The sequence below is a fragment of the Cydia splendana genome, chromosome 7 (assembly GCF_910591565.1).
Source record: "Cydia splendana chromosome 7, ilCydSple1.2, whole genome shotgun sequence".
NCBI classification, from domain to species: domain Eukaryota; kingdom Metazoa; phylum Arthropoda; class Insecta; order Lepidoptera; family Tortricidae; genus Cydia; species Cydia splendana.
Window position 1 is genome coordinate 21,930,979 of NC_085966.1, and position 18,957 is coordinate 21,949,935.

At 37.6% G+C, this 18,957-nt stretch overlaps 2 protein-coding genes and 1 long non-coding RNA gene across 3 annotated transcripts in view; 1 reads left to right on the forward strand and 2 right to left on the reverse strand.

Moving 5' to 3' along the window:
• Nucleotides 1-180: 180 nt before the first annotated feature.
• LOC134792389 (nuclear envelope integral membrane protein) lies at nucleotides 181-10,834 on the forward strand. The gene is made up of 8 exons (XM_063763681.1): nucleotides 181-434; nucleotides 1,342-1,463; nucleotides 1,967-2,180; nucleotides 2,701-2,867; nucleotides 4,227-4,442; nucleotides 5,101-5,225; nucleotides 7,248-7,409; nucleotides 8,703-10,834. Exons 1-8 carry the CDS (start codon nucleotides 359-361, stop codon nucleotides 8,869-8,871), a joined length of 1,251 nt encoding a protein of 416 aa, XP_063619751.1. The 5' UTR covers nucleotides 181-358; the 3' UTR covers nucleotides 8,872-10,834.
• On the reverse strand, nucleotides 10,685-14,033 carry LOC134792403 (ras suppressor protein 1). The gene is made up of 4 exons (XM_063763697.1): nucleotides 13,854-14,033; nucleotides 12,602-12,975; nucleotides 11,951-12,065; nucleotides 10,685-11,816 (listed from the first exon to the last, which is right to left on the reverse strand). Exons 1-4 carry the CDS (start codon nucleotides 14,002-14,004, stop codon nucleotides 11,596-11,598), a joined length of 861 nt encoding a protein of 286 aa, XP_063619767.1. The 5' UTR covers nucleotides 14,005-14,033; the 3' UTR covers nucleotides 10,685-11,595.
• Nucleotides 10,685-18,957, reverse strand: part of LOC134792432 (uncharacterized) — a 55,949-nt gene continuing 47,676 nt past the window's right edge. Inside the window, exon 2 of the long non-coding RNA XR_010144416.1 lies at nucleotides 10,685-10,941. This is a non-coding gene — a long non-coding RNA (uncharacterized LOC134792432). The remainder of the gene's footprint in view (nucleotides 10,942-18,957) is intronic.

The window sequence follows — 18,957 nt, forward strand, 5'->3', positions numbered from 1 at the left end:
TTCCCGCAATTTGCGAACTTCGATTTTCGCGGTTATAGCCCTGCCGCTTATTTTTTTTTTTTTTTTTTTTCTGGCTTACTCCCTGGAATTTTGCACAGGGTGGATTTGCCAATGTCGGTGTGATCTGCCGCTTGTCATTGCATTGTCAGTTGTCAGTTCAGTGAAACGTCAAACACGTCAAACGCAAACCGCCGAAGCTCGTCCTCAAAATAGTCGTATATAACGTAACGAGAATAAAACTAAACAACTAACAAGTTAATCAAGCACGTTTTGACAAAAATTCAATGAGAAGTGCTAGTGCATCGTGTTGATAGTTATAGAAAGACGGTTATATGCTTGTATTAACAGTTATTTTAACATGGAGGGATCACAACGCTTGCAAATTTTGTTATTGTTTGTGGTATTTTCTCAAGCTCACTCCGTGCCGTATGATGGTATGGTATTATTTTACGATTTTTCACTTGTATTAAAGCTCGGCTTCTAATACTTAAAGACTAGGTTAGATTTAGAGGTTATATTTTTTATACAATTTAGAAACTCAACATTGACTAACATTTTGCAAGTTCGATAAAAACCGGGACAAGTGCGAGTCGGACTCGCCCACCGAGGGTTCCGTGCTTTTTAGTATTTGTTTTTATAGCGGCAACAGAAATACTTCATCTGTGTCATGCATGAGATACAGCCTGGTGACAGACAGACGGACAGTGGATTCTTAGTAATAGGGTACCTTTTTTACCCTTTGGTTACGGAACCCTAAAAAGTGTTGGCATTTACTGCATCAACTAGTATATTAGTATGTTGTAAAGTGCTAACTGCTTAACTACATTGTTAGACCTATTTATGTATTCTCTTCTTATAAAGACAGAAGACAATAAGTACTACGAAGTTTGTGAAATCAGATCACTAAATTTAGCACTAAAGGTGCTAGAGTCGGCAAGCTAACTCTGACAAAGTGTGGCCATGTCATTGTTGATGTCAAAGTTCTATGAAATTATGATGGTTATAATGACACTCCCTCACTTTGTTGTGTTAAAGTTGGTGCAAAGTTATCTTAGATTTTTTATTATTTCTTTATTCAAACAAACACTAGGTATAAGTATACAGCTGCAGGATGCCAAGACACTTATACTGTTAATACATAGTCAGTATCATAAGCATGTATACACTTTTCGAACTATCTCTAGAATCTTAAATTAAACATACATATGTATTACTAAGTTACATACGTAGATATAAAAAAAACCTGATATTAAGTAAAATAGGTAGAGTTTAAAAAATAGATGGGTTCTACATGCAAGATTGGTTAACAAAACGTACCTAATTTTTTTGCTTTCATTTCAGTGCATTGGTTGAGCGGCTCACAGACCATAGACAGAGATATTTCATCTACAAAACAAAATATAGACATTTACTGTTATCGAGGCACATCCAAAAACATCTTGGCTCTATGGCTAACAGCTAAGGTAAGTTGTTTATACAACAACGGTTTCACTCACTTGAATTTTTAGTCGCTATTTTTAGAGCTAAGGTAAGTTTTTAAAGTGATACAAATACAGATATGTAATTGGACTATACATTTACCTACATTTATTATATAATAAGTGTTATAAAATGAATATAAAACTAAAACTAACTACAATTTAAATAACTAAAGCTAAAAAATTAAAAATGCCTTTAACAATTTTGCGCCCTTGGCAGGGTGCCCATCACGCAGGCAGCATTCCCGCGCTGGATTGCTATGTCCAATCTTTGCGCGAGAAAGCTGTCGCCTGTGGCCTCCCTTAGGCGTTTGCTGAGCGCCTTGTGGAGCCCCCGAGCCCCCCTACCCCACGGACCTAGTGTCTCGACGCCAAAGGCTACAAATTCGTAGTGTACACTGAGACAACTATATTTATTTGCCTTGATTTACCTGGTATCTGAATTTTGCGTTTTTGTATTACCCTAATATTCAATCATTTTCTTACAGTTCCACATAAGGATAAAGAATGATGAATTCAGCCAATACTTCGGCAGCAGCCCGGCCGAGGTGTACAAAGAGTACACGGAAGACAGCTACGGCTGGTCCGTGGTCAGTCCGTTCCATAAGAGGACCTACAGGACGGTGGCTATAGACCTGTTTAATACCACCTGTATGGCCATCAATACTAAACATAGGCACAGTATTGAGCTGCAGATTATTAGTAAGTATAGTTAACTAATTACACAACCATCATTTCAACTGGTTGAACCCTAAACTAAAAATGAATTCTATTCACCTATAAACAGAATTCATTTTAGTATAAGGTGGCTAATTGTTGCCCCAATATTACAGGGTTCTATGTTTCACTTTTATCAAACTGAAATTTGAACATTAAGTCGAATTTAAACTATCTTGAAAATGTAACATAGAACCCTGTAATATTGGGGCAGCGTAGTTATTGAAGGCAGGCCAGTTAATGAAACCTTATACTAAAATTCTGTTTATAGGTTCTGTAAATTCATTTTTAGTTTAAGGTGGCCAGTTATTGGCCGGTGGCGAGTTACTGGCGAATTTCTGTAATAAGTTGAAGGAAATCATATTTGTCATAACCTTACCAGGTTTTGTCTGCTTGTTTGCCTCCTATATCATTATTCATTAAAAATAATACTCTTTTCAATTACTCTGATCAATTTTATTTAAGTACTTAATAATAAGTTTTACCAAAATTTTCTTTTTTCCAGGGGTGGACATTTGGCGCGTACTGCTAATGTTCCTGGGCGCGTGCACCGTGTTCTCATCGCGTGCGCTCAGCGGGAACCCGGTGTTCTTCTACTTGTGCGGGGTTCTCGTGGGCGTGTCAGCTTCGTTCATGGTGCTGGTGTATTATATCAGCAGACTTCTACCTAGGGTAAGTAACCTTTTAGTAAACATACAGATCACCCGTCAGAGGTGCATATCGGGCGACTGCAGCACTCTCCCGATAATGTTCCTAGTAAAAAAAAAGAGAATTGATGAAAGGAACTTTTGCTTCTTGTACCTATGCTACTTTCTTGTTGGCGGCTCGGCATGTCTCAACCACGTACGACTCATACATGGTAAAAGTATGACGTATTATTTTACGTACGCAGCACGAAATAAAAAGTAAAAAAACATCACTAGTAAAATGTTTAGCACGAAACTAATCTATGGACTGGAAAAGTATTGTGAGCGGAGTTCAGTAGGATGAATGAAAACATTTATTTTCAGGCAACTATTGGCCCATAGATAAATACCTTAAAACTAGCATACATATTATTACAAAATATATCTTAAAACTAAAAACACAATTATGACTGCGATGCAGTTCGCAACCCCGCAGTGTCAGGGAGCCGGCCGCGGAACCGCCGGAACTTGACACCCTTCGGCCAAAACTCCTCCTTGGTGAAGGTCGCTAGATGTTCAGTCGGAACGCTCAGCACAAAAGAATTAAAATTCACACTGTGTCGAGTAGGGCTTCCAATACCGGGATCCCGCAATACCGGGATCGCTTTTTCCAATACCGTAATTTTTACAGTTTGTCGGAGGTTGGTTCCGTGAATAAATGGTTTTTTTTTTATGCAATACCGGGATCCCGGTATTTTCAAAAACAATGGAAATGTGCAGTATAAACAGTTTATATCTATTAAAATGGTCATATTCGGTTGTATCAAGAAGCTACTAGTAAGTGTAGTAGTACACGTCAGATACATCGAAATGGCATCTAGCCCTCATTTTAATATTGAAACAAGATCGTTGCCTATGCGTCAGAAAAATACTTGGTGGTTGGTGTCAGGAGTTGGACTTAATGTACGGAACCCTTGAAACGCGAGTCCGACTCGCACTTGGCCGGTTTTTCAATGAATTTCCGCTGTTTGAGAATGGGACAAGTAGGTACACAAATTTGGGATAAATATTTGTCAGTTTGTCAAGACAGCACTAACCTTTCTCCGGGAGTTGGGATCCGCACAGAGGACTCGGCCGGGAGTGCCAGGACACGATTCTTCCAGGTAAGTATCCGAAATTCACCAGGTTCGCGGTGCACACAGGCGTCTAAGTGCATGTCTTATTTCGTCTGTCATAGGTGTCAACTAATTAGAGGGCCGCGCGGGCGGGGGAGGGGAGGGGAGACAAATCTGCATAGATACTTGTACATGTTATATGTAGATAGTATTTTGAACATCCGCCATAATATCATCAAAATAATGCCAACATTTCTTCATGAAACCTAACCCCTAGTATTTCTTTGCAGAAAACCTTAACATACGGCGTGCTGATCGGCGGTTGGACGGTCGGCGTGTACATCTTCCAGCAAGTATGGGAGAACATCCGGAACATTCTCCTGACACACCAGACGTATCTGTTCTGGTACACGCTGGTCGTGGGCTTCATCAGCTTCCTGGTGTGCTACAGGGTGGGACCGCCGAGGAATCAACGGAGCAAGAACCTTGTCATGTGGACGTTACAGGTACAATGTAACAATATTGTTCTCTCTTTCTCACGTCTTAGCATTTATCCTAGTTACGACCTCTGCTTTGAAGCCCAGGGTCAGCTTTCCAAATGTTTATCCACTTCTCCCCGTCTTAGGCTTTTAGGCAACTTTTGTGAAACAATTGGTGCGCAAATTGCAATAGGCCGTCTGCACCTGCTCTTATATCAGACACAGTACACATCAGTTCTGGAATACACTTGTGGTGGGTTTTGTTAGCTCCTTAGTGAACTTTAGGACCAAACCTATTATTAGACATATATCGACTGGGATATAGACCGTGATTACCTTTTGTATTGTTTTCGAACTCCCGATATTTCGACGCATTACATGCATCTTCTTCATGAGGCTCAAAGGTAACCACCGTTCATATCCCAGTCAATATGTCTAATGAAACTAACCGTGAATCATTCAAAACTGTTAACCCTATTATTATTCTCTTTATTTATTTTTTGTCTTAAGTTAGGTTTGTTATAATATGAATATAAAAGTAAAATATAAAAACACTTACAAAACAATAAAAAATATATATAAACACATTATAAAAAACCTAACCTAGGGTGCCGCCGGCAGCGGGGCTTGGCAACCCTATTATTATTAAATTGGGCCAAAATACTAATATTTGAAATTTCATCAGGGCATCGGCGTCCTAATGATGTTCTTCAGCAGCGAGTATCAAGAGGCTTCCACGGCCGTGGTAGCCGTTTGTCTCACAGTAAAATACTTCCCGCAGTCCGTGCTCAACTCTGTTTATGGATATTGGTAAGACTCCTTTGTGATAATAGGCCACTGCTTTCCTAGTAGTCAAATCAGCTTCTTTTTAGAACTGTCAAAACGATTTTCTAATATGGACGTCAATACACCTACTTTTTAGGGTTCCGTACCCAAAAGGTAAAACGGGACCCTATTACTAAGACTTCGCTGTCCGTCCGTCCGTCCGTCCGTCCGTCCGTCCGTCTGTCACCAGGCTGTATCTCACGAACCGTGATAGCTAGACAGTTGAAATTTTCACAAATGATGTATTTCTGTTGCCGCTATAACAACAAATACTAAAAACAGAATAAAATAAAGATTTAAATGGGGCTCCCATACAACAAACGTGATTTTTGACCAAAGTTAAGCAACGTCGGGAGTGGTCAGTATTTGGATGGGTGACCGTTTTTTTTTGCTTTTTTTTTTTTTTTGCATTATGGTACGGAACCCTTCGTGCGCGAGTCCGACTCGCACTTGCCCGGTTTTTTTATGTTTCTATCCGATAAATTAAAAAGAAATAGTGTTTAAAAATAACTGATATCTATAGTTCGTTTTTTTTAGCATTAGAAAGAACTTGAAAGAAGGTAAGCGATCTTGACATGTCTTTTAATTGAAAAACGCATTTCAAAAATCAGTAACTATTACCAACTATTACTTATGAAAGCAGAAGAATATAAATGATCGTTTTAGATTCATAATTGTTACATATTTGCCGTAACCACAGATTAATAAATAGTTACTACGTAACAGATACCTCATTCCCAAACAAAAGCAAAAATACCTACGCTATAATAGCCTACAGAACCTTAATAATAATACCTGCTGCTCAGGACAAGAAGAAATGTACCATAATTACGCGCACAAAGAGTCGAGACTGTGCTGCCCGCCGTGCGAGTCACGTGCCAACGCGTCATCGTAAGAATGCGCTAGGGTTGTAGCTACCCTACCTATGATGATTATTGTAATAAAACGAATGTTGCGAATCAAATATGTTTTAGTTTTAATATAATTATTTATAATTTTTTCACTTCTCGGAATTCTCTGTTATTAAAATTTAATAAGTAGTTGAAAATATCCTAAATCACGTAAATAATTTTAATAAATATTCAGGAGCAAAGCAACGGACAATCAACGGTTTTAAAAAGTTGTAATACGGTGCTGCCAGGCCGATTAATTATTACGTCGTCAAAGTTATTTAAAAATACTTTTTCTAACCCTTCAATATAATTATTAAACTTTCAGGTGGGACCTTTAGCCCGCCATAAAAAGATGAATTTTTATTATAGGCTTTTTCCTTTTTTTTTTGATTTTTTCACCCATCTACTGCACAATAATTACGTGGTTTCGGCATTTCGAAGCATAAGCGCGGGAAACGCGCGGTGCAATGCGGTGCGAGCGCTCAGGCGGGCGTTCGGCGGCCCTCTGTCGGTTGTATCGTCGACGATACGCCGAGCGGTAGGCATATAGCGCGTGGCCTTGAGCGTGTGACGGAGGCCTGCCGTAACTTATTTTTAAAATGTGTTTTTCAATTAAAAGAGACATCAAGATTGTTTACCTTATTTCCAATGCAAAAAAAAAACGAACTATATGTTTCTTTTATAATTATCTGGTGCTTTATTTCGTGCACGTGTGAAATGATTTATTTTAAGTAGAGGAAACTTCCCTATGAAATATGTATTCTTCAAATTCTTATGGCAAACATCTTGAAGGAGATGATTGTTTTTTTACAAGCTTTTATTTAAGTAACTGGCAAGGTTTGTACTGGTATGTAAGTGTGTTCGGGTTTATACCTATGTACCTAGTTACATACGTAAGTTGGGTGACAATGACAATGCAATGTTATGGTAGGTACCATCGAGCTGATCTGATGTTGAACACAGGTGGCCATGTTGTATTATTGCAGAAATCTGCCAAAGCAAAATGCTTCAAAATTTTCAACATGACTTTGGTTTAAAAATGCAACCTTTGTCATGCCCGCTATGCCATAAACAAAATTCGAATCTATTACCTCACCTTACGTCTCATTTTCAGGCGACGCAAGTTCCCGCCGAAGCCGCGACTGCTGACGAGTGAAGAGTACTACGAGGAGGGAGCGAGAGAGACGAAGCAAGCTCTCGAGAGTTTGAGGAAGTACTGTTCGAGTCCGGACTGTGCGCAGTGGAGGATTATGCTCCAACTTAATGACTCTAAAAGGTTAAACATTTTTTAACATGGTGTGGGCAAATAAGCATACAGTTCGCTTTATAGCAAGCTGTAGCCATTGCTTATGCCTAGCAATTCTAGGCGTATTACATGTGCGTTGCCGACCCTTTGAAAACCTATACACTCCTTTTTCGAAGAATTCCTTACTATTATCTCAAAAAACTGGGCTCTTAGGATATCATTCCACAGCCATTCTACATACAGGATTTTTATTTTGTTTCACTTACCCGATTCGTTTAGCGACACTGAAATCGCAAAAATAAATTGGCTCTGTCATTGAATAATTTTACGGTTTAGACTCACTTGTTTTAGTAAGTCACTCGCGACATGTTTCGGAGAGCCTAGGTCTCCTTTCTCGAGCACTAACAGTGCGAGCAGCGTTCACGACGGCCGTGTATTCGTAAAATTATTCAACGTTAGTACGTCTCACAACAGTTTAAAATCGATTAAATTGGCTCCTTCGTAACGTCCCTCTTGTATGTAGATGTGTAAGGCCTGCGCAAACCGGCGGAGCGCAGCGCAGATCACCGAGGAGCATTTACGCCGCGCCGCGCACACCGGCGAGGTAAACTCCCCGGCATGCCGCGGCGTGCCGCCGCGTGTACTCTATAAAAAAGGGATTAGTGACTAGCAGCCGTATTCGAACAATGAGATACGTCAAATACTAGATATTGAAACGATATGGATTGAATATGTCAGTGTCAAAATTTACGTTTCTTGAACAAAAACGTCACCTTTGACACTGACATATTCAATCCATATCGTTTCAATATCTAGTACTTGACGTATCTCATTGTTCGAATACGGCTGTAGTGTGCGCGAGTTCTCCCCCGCCGTCCCGGCGCTACCCCGACGCACTCGGGAGGCCTGCTCGCAGGCCGGGGGATGCCGCGGCGTGCCGCCGCCTACCGGCGCGGTATCCTCTAACGTGCTCCTGGATGCCGCGGAGTAAAAATCCTCCGTGATGCTCCGAGGTCGGTCTCAAAGCATTTAAATTTATACCTGAATGTAATTGAAATAGGGAAGAATATACATTGATAATTTTAAAGTGATCTGCGCTGCGCTCCGCCGCTTTGCGCAGGCCTTTAATAACTTTGACATTGGTAGACAACCATACATGTTTAATCTAATCAAATTATAATTAGTGTAGGGTTGCCATAACTACCTATAGGGACGTCAACCGGGACACAATTGTACTGTACTGGACATGTCCCGGTGTACGAGAACGTATGGCAACCCTATACCAGTGGAATATTCTAAAATCTAAACGTTCTATATTCACAGATTTGCATCATTCGTCGAAGGAGACTCCCACTTAAGCGACGAGGAGATCCTCGACTACGAATCCTACGCGTTCTCGACGGAACCCCGACGGAAGCCCGTCGCCAACTCCACCAGAATAGCCCCCCTGGACATCTCGGACGATGACGATATCACGGACGATGAAATTTGAACTTTACGGTGTAAGGTATAAGACTGATTGTTTGTTAGCTAGTTGAGTCTAGTCGTATTGACGCAAGTAATGCATTTGCCTTCAGAACTTCGGTTGTAGCATGGTCACATTTTTATCGCCTGTCACGTTCTAACAAGTAAGTGCGAAAGTAACAGGTGATAAGAATCCTACCATTCTAACGCCGCTGGTCAAGCTTTTAATTTTAAGATAACAATCTTTTTTAGGGTTCTGTGAATTGGAACTCTTATAGTTTCATGTCGGTCTGTCTATCCGTCCGCATAGCTCCCTATTTCACAGAAAAGAAACTATTAGGCATGAAATTAGGGAGGTAGTTTGCCTAGGTTCAATTCTTAAAAAATCTATTTCCATTTGACCACACCAGTCCCTATACGTGGGCCATACTGAAAGTTTCTGGATTCTGATATATGAGACTACTTATTTTTTCTAAGTGGCCAGTCCAGGAATTTTCAGTATGCCCTAAGTATAACCTTAAAAATAACTTGACTTTAAAAATAACCTTGGGTTTTTAATGATTTTTTTTCGTAGGTGCATAGACCTAACCCTACCTACCTATTTTTATTTTTTCTGTGATTGACGTTTGCGCTTAATGACATAAAGATCTTTGTTTGTCTCGTTTTTGTAATTATTTTTGTAATTTTAGATAAGTATGCTAACTAATATCATAGTCCCATTAAAATGGAAGAATAAAACATATATTAGTGTTTCTGCTCGTGTTTTTAATTTTACTTTATTTATAGTACTGTTAGTAGTGTTCCCTTTTTTCTTTTATAGCTTTGTTGTCTTTCAACATTTCACGATTAAATCAGTAAACCTACAACAATCCTGAAATCTTCGATAAATTTAATATTTTTGTTCATAGTTAAGGCCTTAAAATTCATTAATTTTACTAACCCCTTACTGCATGTAAAAATATTTGTTTTAATTTGAACTTTAATAGCTGTCAATAGAGTTGAATATCATATCCGCCATATATAGCTTCGTGTGCGGTAAAGGGTTAAATTATATATCATCAAATTCATTGTGTTACAAAAATAACCCATATGTAATAAAAAATATTTGTTTAAATTTGAACTTTAATAGCTGTCAATAGAGTTGAATAGCATATCCGCCATATATAGCTACGTATGCGGTAAAGGGTTAAATTATATATCATCAAATTCATTGTGTTACAAAAATAACCCATATGTAATAAAAAATATTTGTTTAAATTTGAACTTTAATAGCTGTCAATAGAGTTGAATAGCATATCCGCCATATATAGCTACGTATGCGGTAAAGGGTTAAATTATATATCATCAAATTCATTGTGTTACAAAAATACCCCATATATGTACATACATAAATGTATGAAAAACTAATATCTTATCTAAAGAGAGGACGCTTACCACAAATAATTTCGTACATTGATCCGGCTGTCCCTATCTCTATTGCACGCGCATAATTATATTGCTGTCTCGCACGCACAGTGTCATTGACCGCCGATTTACGCCCATTATACCCCGGCCACACACTCGACGAGTGGTAAGGAAGTAGAGAGGGAAGTATGCAGTATGGCGGCCGATGACGAGTGGCGCGGCCACACTACGTCTCTGCCTACTTCTCGTGCCACTCGTCGAGCATGTGGCCGAGGTATTAGGGCGGGACAGAAATATATTTCTTTCCTTGTACTGGTTTTACAAGTGTTATTTTTTCTTTGTTGTTTAATTTCGTCCTCGTGTTTTGCCGATTTTGGTCAATTTTCTCTGATGGCGTATGAAATCAAACATGCAATGAAAATAAAAACAAACATAACTAGTTAGTAATAATTTAATTGTATAAAATCCTTGTTGATTTGTAAAATAATTGTGTCTTAGGCTAGCACCATTTAATTATAAGAATAATTTTATTAAATTTCTCTTAAAAATATCTCGTCAAGTGCACTTCAATTGATCCTCATTATTAATAATGTTTAATATTATCTTGTGTGACATTGTTCAATTCGTTTTAAGATTTTGTATGTTTCATCCAGATGAATAAAGTTATATTTATTCAAATAAATTGTTTTAATAACTTACAACACAACCAACACATATTTGTTTAAACAGTTAATACTTTTCAGTAATTATAATTAGTAAGATCATTTAGAGGCAGTACATAAAAACACTTACACTTAATAAAGAAAACACAAACATTCATAATTCTGACCTACAAATTAAGCATCTGGTACTGTAAAAATATGGGTGCACACATCATACTCAAAAATATGTCCCATAGCTGACACAAGTGTCAGCGAATTAAGAACTATGGGGCATATTTTTGAGTAAGTTGTACGCACCCATATTTTTATACTTTACTGTAATTTCATAGTTTGAGATGTTATGGCACACAGTTTTCTATCTTTTTAATTATATGCTATGTCCTCACATAAGTACAAATAACATACGTCGAATTTCATTAACTCTACCACGCACATCGCACAAGTAGGGACATAGATGTAATGTTTAGGTATTAAAAACAGTTAAGACCTATCACGACGGCCTTGCTCTTATCAAGCAACTTTCCAAAATAGTCCAGTATAAGACTGATGTAGGAATTTGAACCTTATGTACTTTACTTACAATCCATATTTACGTGTCAGCGCGCCCTTGACTCGCGTCCATTGGCCCTGCCATTTTAATATAGAACTTAACTACTGTACATAAAGTTCAAACTCGTGTTAGAAACTTAAGATCTAGCGCGACTGGCCTTCTTGCTCTTATCCAGCGTTTGAGGCGGCGGCGGCGGGCGAGCCGACACGTGCCTGGAGTACAACACACGGTACGTTTCAGACTTCAGGTAGTCTAGGACGTGGCTGGGACCTAACTTGAGCTGGTCCTCGATGGGTGGCACCCAGAAGTTGCCCTCTAGGCGGAGTACAGACTTGTTGCTGGCTAGGTCCATGCTTCCTGTGGAACAAGTTGTTTCTAGTAATTTTTAATTATTTTAAGGGGCCCACTGATTAACAGTCCGCCGGACGGTATTCGCGCATTGATAGCTGGAAAGTGCCTTGCTAAGGATCTGCAGGTTAAGGTAAACTTACCTATTTCGGGTGGCAGTACGACAAGGCGGTTGCCCTGCAGATGCAGCTCACGAAGGCGCGCCAATTGTCCCAACTCGCGAGGTACCTCAATTAGGTCATTCTCTCGCATTGATAGCTGAAATACGTTGAATTCATCATAAATTACATTAATAATGGGAGTGCAACATGTGAGACTATTGGTAAATTATTTTAAAAATGGAGAGGCTAACAAAGATTGTTTTTTTTTAGCCTATAGGAGTGTCCCACTGCTGGGCAAAGGCCTCCCCTCTTTCCCGCCATTTGGTCCTATCCTGCACACTCCCGCCACTCGTTACAAAATGTGTCAAGGTTGTCCCGCCATCTCCGTTTTGGTCTTCCTCTGCCCCAAGATCCGTCCTGTGGGACCCAGTCTGTAGCTAGTTTGGTCCAGCGCTCCGGGTGCATTATAGTTTTAAATGCCTATAATTGGACATTAAGAAGAAAAAATTTAACAGCACACAAAGATGTAACAAGCGGCGAAAGACAGTTGAAGCCTTTGCTGAGCAATGGGACACAATTTAACTATAAAATAATGCCTTTGTTAAGTATCAATAAAGTGTGAAACAATATTGAGATCTTCAAATAAATATAATATAAAAACTATTGAAGTTACAGTAAAAAAAAACAACTTACAATCTGTAGATTCTTAAGGTTCCCAATTTCAGCCGGAAGCAACTCAAAGTCATTGTCTCCCAAGTACAGAGCCCTAAGGCTCTCCATCATGTAGAAATTCCCCGGTAACGTCTTCTCATTCAAGTTATTGTAAGTTAGATCCAATATCTCCAGCACTGGAAACGCTCCAAAGCCTCTCGGCAATGTATTGAGCCTGTTAAGCGATACATTGAGGATCCGGAGCTTGGGTAATGAAGATAGGCTGACGGGCAGTTCTTCGATGTGGTTGTTGGCAAGATTCAGGATCTCCAAGTTTATCAAGTTGGCGAGAGCGGCCGGAACGGTTGAAATCTTGTTGTGGCTTAGGGATAGACGAGTGATGTTGGCAAGTGTGACTGAAATTAAATATTAATTTTCACATACCTTGCCCTAAAGTCACAATAAAGTTTATTCCGATAATTTCAAGTGCAATCCATTTATTTAAACAAAAAATAAAGTGCTCTGTATGATTCCAGTAATCTTAGTATTTTTGCTGACTGTGTATTTCTGGAATACCAACAAATAGGAAATAGGTACAGTCAACAACAGAGCTATGAATACAGGCAAAGTGTCAAAAATATGTATACAGTACTTTATTGCCTGTACATTAAGGTCGTGTATACATATTTTTGGCACTTTGCCTGTATTCATAGCTCTGTTGTTGACTGTACATTATCAACAGGAAAATTTAAGAATAATTTAAAAAAAAACAAATGATATTTTTGTGAATATGTTTTGTTTTTTTTTTGTTGCACACTACCTAAATTTTTTTGTATTGTATTATATTGTAGATTGTAAGATTTGTATTGTATTGTAATCTTTGACATCATAATAAATCCTACATATTAAAGTACAAAAAGTCAGAATCCCTCACAGATGTCACATTACCTTATGCATTATGAGCATCTTGTAAGATTGAATAATATATTTCTAACATATTACCTAAACCCTAAATATGATGACATTGATGACCTAACTAGATCATGAATGAATAATAAATCATGCTAATTAAGTATACAGATATAAATGCTTAGCATTTCTCTTTGATTTAAATTGTTCCTCACTTATCAGTCATTTATATTTTACAGTATTTAGGAGTGGGCGAGCTATACCTAGGTGCTAACTGAGTGCTAAACGCAGACACACCCAAACGTCAAAAATACAGCACAACCAAAACGAATGAAAGCAAAAGTGCCCAAACTGGTTCTATAAAAGGATATATAACTGTACTCACACAACCCAGGTATCTCCTCCAGGTTCGAGATCCCTTTATCCACTAGATCTATCTCGGGATTATTTATCTCCCGAGCTTCTTCAATAACTTTCTTAGCTTTCGACATCTTCGTGGTGTTTGGAATACAGGAAACTGGAGGATGGTGACTCATTGTAATATTTTCCTCCTACACCTTAGAACACGTTCCGATTGAACTAATTTCATAATTTATTGGTCATCTACGGTTAAAATTTGCTAATAAAATAGGAACCGTAACACGTTGATGTAAAGTTTATTTTACTGTGCATTTTTTTCATGTTATAACAGCCATCTGTTAAATTTGTGTGGGCATCTAGTAGTTCTTTTCACAATTTTATACTTTATAGCATTCACTTAAAGGTGAAATTCGATTGCCTTAAAATTGATATATGTTTATGTACGTAGCGTAACTGTCAATGTCAGAATTTCCAGAATATTACAATATTATTTCTGAACGAATTAAGAATTTTTTGAGAATGGTAAATATCTTAAACTAATAACGCATAGACGGATAGTCTCCATACGGCTAACCTGCCAAAAGTGAAGCCGAAACACGATCGATGTGTGCGTGGAACGCTCGTGTTTTACGCTCAGCAAACACACACATATATACAAAATATGTTGCCAGTATTCATTTACTTCTCTCAAAGTAGGGGAATTTTAACAACATCACACTTGGTTATTAATAATTTGGAAGTGTATAGATTCGATTTTGTAGCAAAAGCTTTTTGTTTATTTTGGGATTTGTTGCATTTCTGTACTTTGTGAAATAAGGATTAAATAAATAGCTGATAAGTTTTTACTATTTTTATTTATTTAACAAATGTGCATAAAATAATAAGAATAAATTTAAATAGGACAGAGCATATTCGACTGTGTTTAGTCCGTTTCCAATGTTTCCATATTGCGTCATTCCGATTTAGTCTATTTTTTTTCCTTCTATCTCGCAGACAGAAGTAGATCAGTCAGAAAACTGAAACGAACATGACACAAAATAAAAATAAGAAAAAAGTAAATACTTACCTAAATAATTAACTTTCTATAATTATACAATGAAATTTAATGGAGCGTATTTATTTTAGAATGTAGACGTCATGTCCCATTTGGAGGAAAAAATATTCACTACACTGGCAACATTTAGAAGAAATGGCGGCTAACGAAAATTTGGATTTTTGTATTTACGATTATGTAAAAATATCACATTAAACTCGATACTTACGCGTGAAATGTAATATCAAGCGGTTTGTTTTTATTATATGATGTGTTGTGACACCCATTCACTGTACAAACAACCATCTTTCCTGTAGTTTTTGATTTTTAAACGGGAGGTGTACACAGACCGATTTGACTTTGAGTACTGCGAGGGCCGTTCGAATACGATGATGCGAGTGTGACGTGACGTCGCACTTGAAATGGCTTCACTTGGGGTGTACGAACTAGGAATCTATGCCTTATAAATCTATGGTAAATATAATAACCAAGGCCTGTTCACTTCCTAAGAAAGTTATGTCCCCAAATAATTGCGCATGTATGCGCCTGAAGCTTCTATGTGTGCTTTGGCCTCCTAGAAAAAGTTGCCAGTAATCAAAATAAAAACATTTTTCTACAGCAACATTGACCAATGTTGCTGCCAACTGAGATTTAAATTTTCACGAATTTTTTACATTATTAATCATAAAACGGGACTTCAAACACTTAAAGCTGAACTACACGCGATTAAGTTTTATAATGAATATTTGCTTCCAACTGTCTTTATCAATGTTCATAAAATATATGGAGGGTAGGTACGTCTACCCACCATAATAATAAAATATATTTGTCAATGACTCTGTCCAACTGCTGTGGTTAAAGTTCATAACGAAAATTTTATTTATTAAATCTTTAAATAATAAGTACAACGTAGCGGTACTACCACTTAAGACTCTGTAAGTCTGTACCTACATGGATTACAGCAATGCACGTAGAAAATGTGCTAAATGCGGAGCAACGGCTGTTGAAGATACATATTTGAGTGAAATTCATAGCTTTAGTGGGTTCAGAAGGAACCGCGTCATAACGCATATGGAAAGCGTATTAATTAACCGTGAAGAAATGTATGAATACAAGTTGGAAATCTGTGTAAAATCCCGTGTGTAAAGTGTAGTGTATCTGTGTGTGTAAAGTGTAAGTAATAGGTAGGCATGCCTATAAAGTTTTCAGTATATTATACTGAAAACTTTGTGAATGCGCTTTATTAACGTCTATTTTTTTATTAAGTTGTCAGGGTTTAATTTTCAGTGTATATTTCTATATGTAAAACATTTTTTTAATAAATAAAATAATACAATGTTATAAACATAAATATGCCTTTTATTGACCGAAGCGAAGCGAAGGTCTACGTTTTGACTCGGGCATTTTGCTTTCGTATGTCCGGATGTTCTCCTCTACAGGTCGCAATTCTTAACCGATTCTCGTGAAATTTTGTGACCGAATTTTATGACTAAATAAAAATTTTTTGTCAATCCGGTTTTTGGAAATTTTTAAAAATGGCGGAGTCGTGATACCTGGCGCCTAAACAAATAGTCGTATCGATATCATAAGAGTTTTTTCTTGTTGATATATGTTTATAGATTAATAGGCCAAAAATTCAGAAAATTTGTATCACTGGTTTCGGCGGTATTTAGATATTTAGTTTTTACGTGAGAATGAGTAGCTAAATTTCGTCAGCTTTAGTAAGAACTATCATGGCGCATTTTGCAAACGTTCGCTTTTTTGTTTGCATAGGGAGGTCCCTGGTTCCATCCCCAGTAATTGTATGCTGCTACATAACTTTTTGTATTTTTTTATACTTAAATTTCGTATCAATTGTTGTTTTTTATTTTATTTTTTTATTTTGAAAAAATGAAAAAAATCGTATTTTTTATTTATCAAGCGCGGGCTAAGCGCATTCGTTTATTTTTTGCAACAGATGATGGCTTTTTGCGCTTTAAAGAAAATTTGATTCCTGAATATACGGCGCCATACCTTTGGCCTATGCTCGTCTAGATGGCGACACCATTTTATATTTAACAATTTTTACTCATATAAAATCATATGGCGTTCTAAAAATAAAAAAAATCATTTATCCATACATATATACATTTATTGATATTTTTTTTTTCATTTTCATTTTAATCCTGTATCGAAAGATGGCAGTAAATTTACTGTGACTACAAAATTTAGTATGACAATAACCCTCTACTACATATAGGGACCGTGCGCGTTGGAGGGTCTGCCATCTTGTGGCCTGAATCGAAAACATGTACATTGCCAAAACAAGTTCTACCATCTACCGTTCTTGTAGGTACGTTTCCTTATGCATAGTAGGTTCTGTCATCTTGTGGGCTACATCGGAAGCATAAACGTCACATTTACGCCTCACGCCAAAAATCTGACGGCTCCTATGCTACCCCCTATAGTTCACGCACGCCCACTATAGGGACCGTGCGCGTTGGAGGGCCTGCCATCTTGTGGCCTGAATCGGAAACATATGTGCACATGTACATTGCCAAAGCAAGTGCTACCATCTACCGTTCTCGTAAGTACGTTTCCTTGTATATAGTAGGTTCTGCCATCTCGTGGGCTACATCGGAATCATAAACTACACATCTACGCTTCGCGCCAAAGATCTGACAGCTCCTGTGCTGCCCCCTATAGTTCATGCACGTCCCCTATACACTTTATTCTCTTTAGATTAGATATTTAAATTCTTACTCGAGAATAAGTAACCAAATTTCGTCAGCTCATCTAAATGCTATCATAGCGCAGTTGGAAAGACGCTTACAAGCAAGCATATGGGAATAGGTACCCGGTTCGATCCCCAATAAATGCAATTTTTTTAATTTTTTTTTTGCACTTAAACATCGTATTGGTGATTGATCAAGCGAGCGCGAAGCGCGAGGTAAGCGTATTCGTTTGAGTTTTTGTTTGAACATTTTTTAGCGGTTTTAGTTCAAGGGCATGGCTGTTCCAGGAGTCAATTTCCACTTACGTTTATAGCATGGGCGGTCACCATCCATAAATCGCAGGGATTAACATTGCCTAGGGCTAGAACTAGCTGTAGGTTGCTCGTACGTTGCGCTTTCCCGGGCTCAAAGTCTAACTAACAATAATGTTAGTTAGACAATAATGTTAGTTAGACTTTGAACCTTTTAATTTGGATCGCCTCGCTAAAATGGCCCATAATTTCCGCAAAAAATTTTTTCTTCGAGGCAATTACTCCGTTCTCATTTTTTCCCAGTGGAATTTCTTCGCTTTATTTAATTTTTCGTGTACATTTTTTCAGAAACTAAATTTTCCTTTTCTCAATTTATTCCCTTTTATTTTTAATCCCAGTAGTAGTTAAAATAACCAGTAGGTTTTTTTTTCATTAACTAAATATTCTCTATCTCCATATTTTCTCTTTTTTTTAATGCTAGTGGTAAAAATAACCAGGTTTTTTTTCAAATAGGTAGGTTAGGGTTATTTTTTTTGATGACCCTAAAAACGAAACTGCTCCCAGAGATAGGTAGGTTAGGGTTATTTTTTTTTGATGACCCTAAAAACGAAACTGCTCCCAGAGATAGGTAGGTTAGGGTTATTTTTTTTTGATGACCCTAAAAACGAATCTGCTCCCAGAGATAGGTAGGTTAGAGTTATTGGCTGACAGCGTTTGGTTTTTTACTTGTAGTTTTTTAGATTATGCTTTAATTTTAGTGTTTTTGATATTTGTTGTATGTGAAATACCTACAAGTAACAAATATAATTACTACACTATTAACATACAGTAACAAGAAAATATTATCCTAGATATTTAAAAGAACGAAAACTATAAGGAAAAGATTAATTTAAAAATATTAAAAATAGGCGATTGCGGAAGAAAACCATTGGGAAAATATGGGAACGGAGTAATTGCTACCGAGAATGAATGATTTCGGGAAATTATGGGCAACGCAAAATATGAGAACGGAGTAATTGCCTCGAAGAAAAAATGATTTTCGGAAATTATGGGCCACACTCGCGCACGAAGCTTCTTAGTTGCAGTTTACAGGTTAATTCAAAGGTAATGTTGGTTTCCTAACATAGGTAG

Coding starts and splice junctions, on each gene's coding strand:
- LOC134792389 (XM_063763681.1), top strand. CDS start 359: ATGGAGGGATCACAACGCTTGCAAATTTTGTTATTGTTTGTGGTATTT. Junction 1,464..1,966: donor CTCTATGGCTAACAGCTAAG/GTAAGTTGTTTA, acceptor ATTTTCTTACAG/TTCCACATAAGGATAAAGAA. Junction 2,181..2,700: donor TATTGAGCTGCAGATTATTA/GTAAGTATAGTT, acceptor TCTTTTTTCCAG/GGGTGGACATTTGGCGCGTA.
- LOC134792403 (XM_063763697.1), bottom strand. CDS start 14,004: ATGAGTCACCATCCTCCAGTTTCCTGTATTCCAAACACCACGAAGATG. Junction 12,976..13,853: donor GGAGGAGATACCTGGGTTGT/GTGAGTACAGTT, acceptor ATTTAATTTCAG/TCACACTTGCCAACATCACT. Junction 12,066..12,601: donor ACCTTAAGAATCTACAGATT/GTAAGTTGTTTT, acceptor AACGTATTTCAG/CTATCAATGCGAGAGAATGA.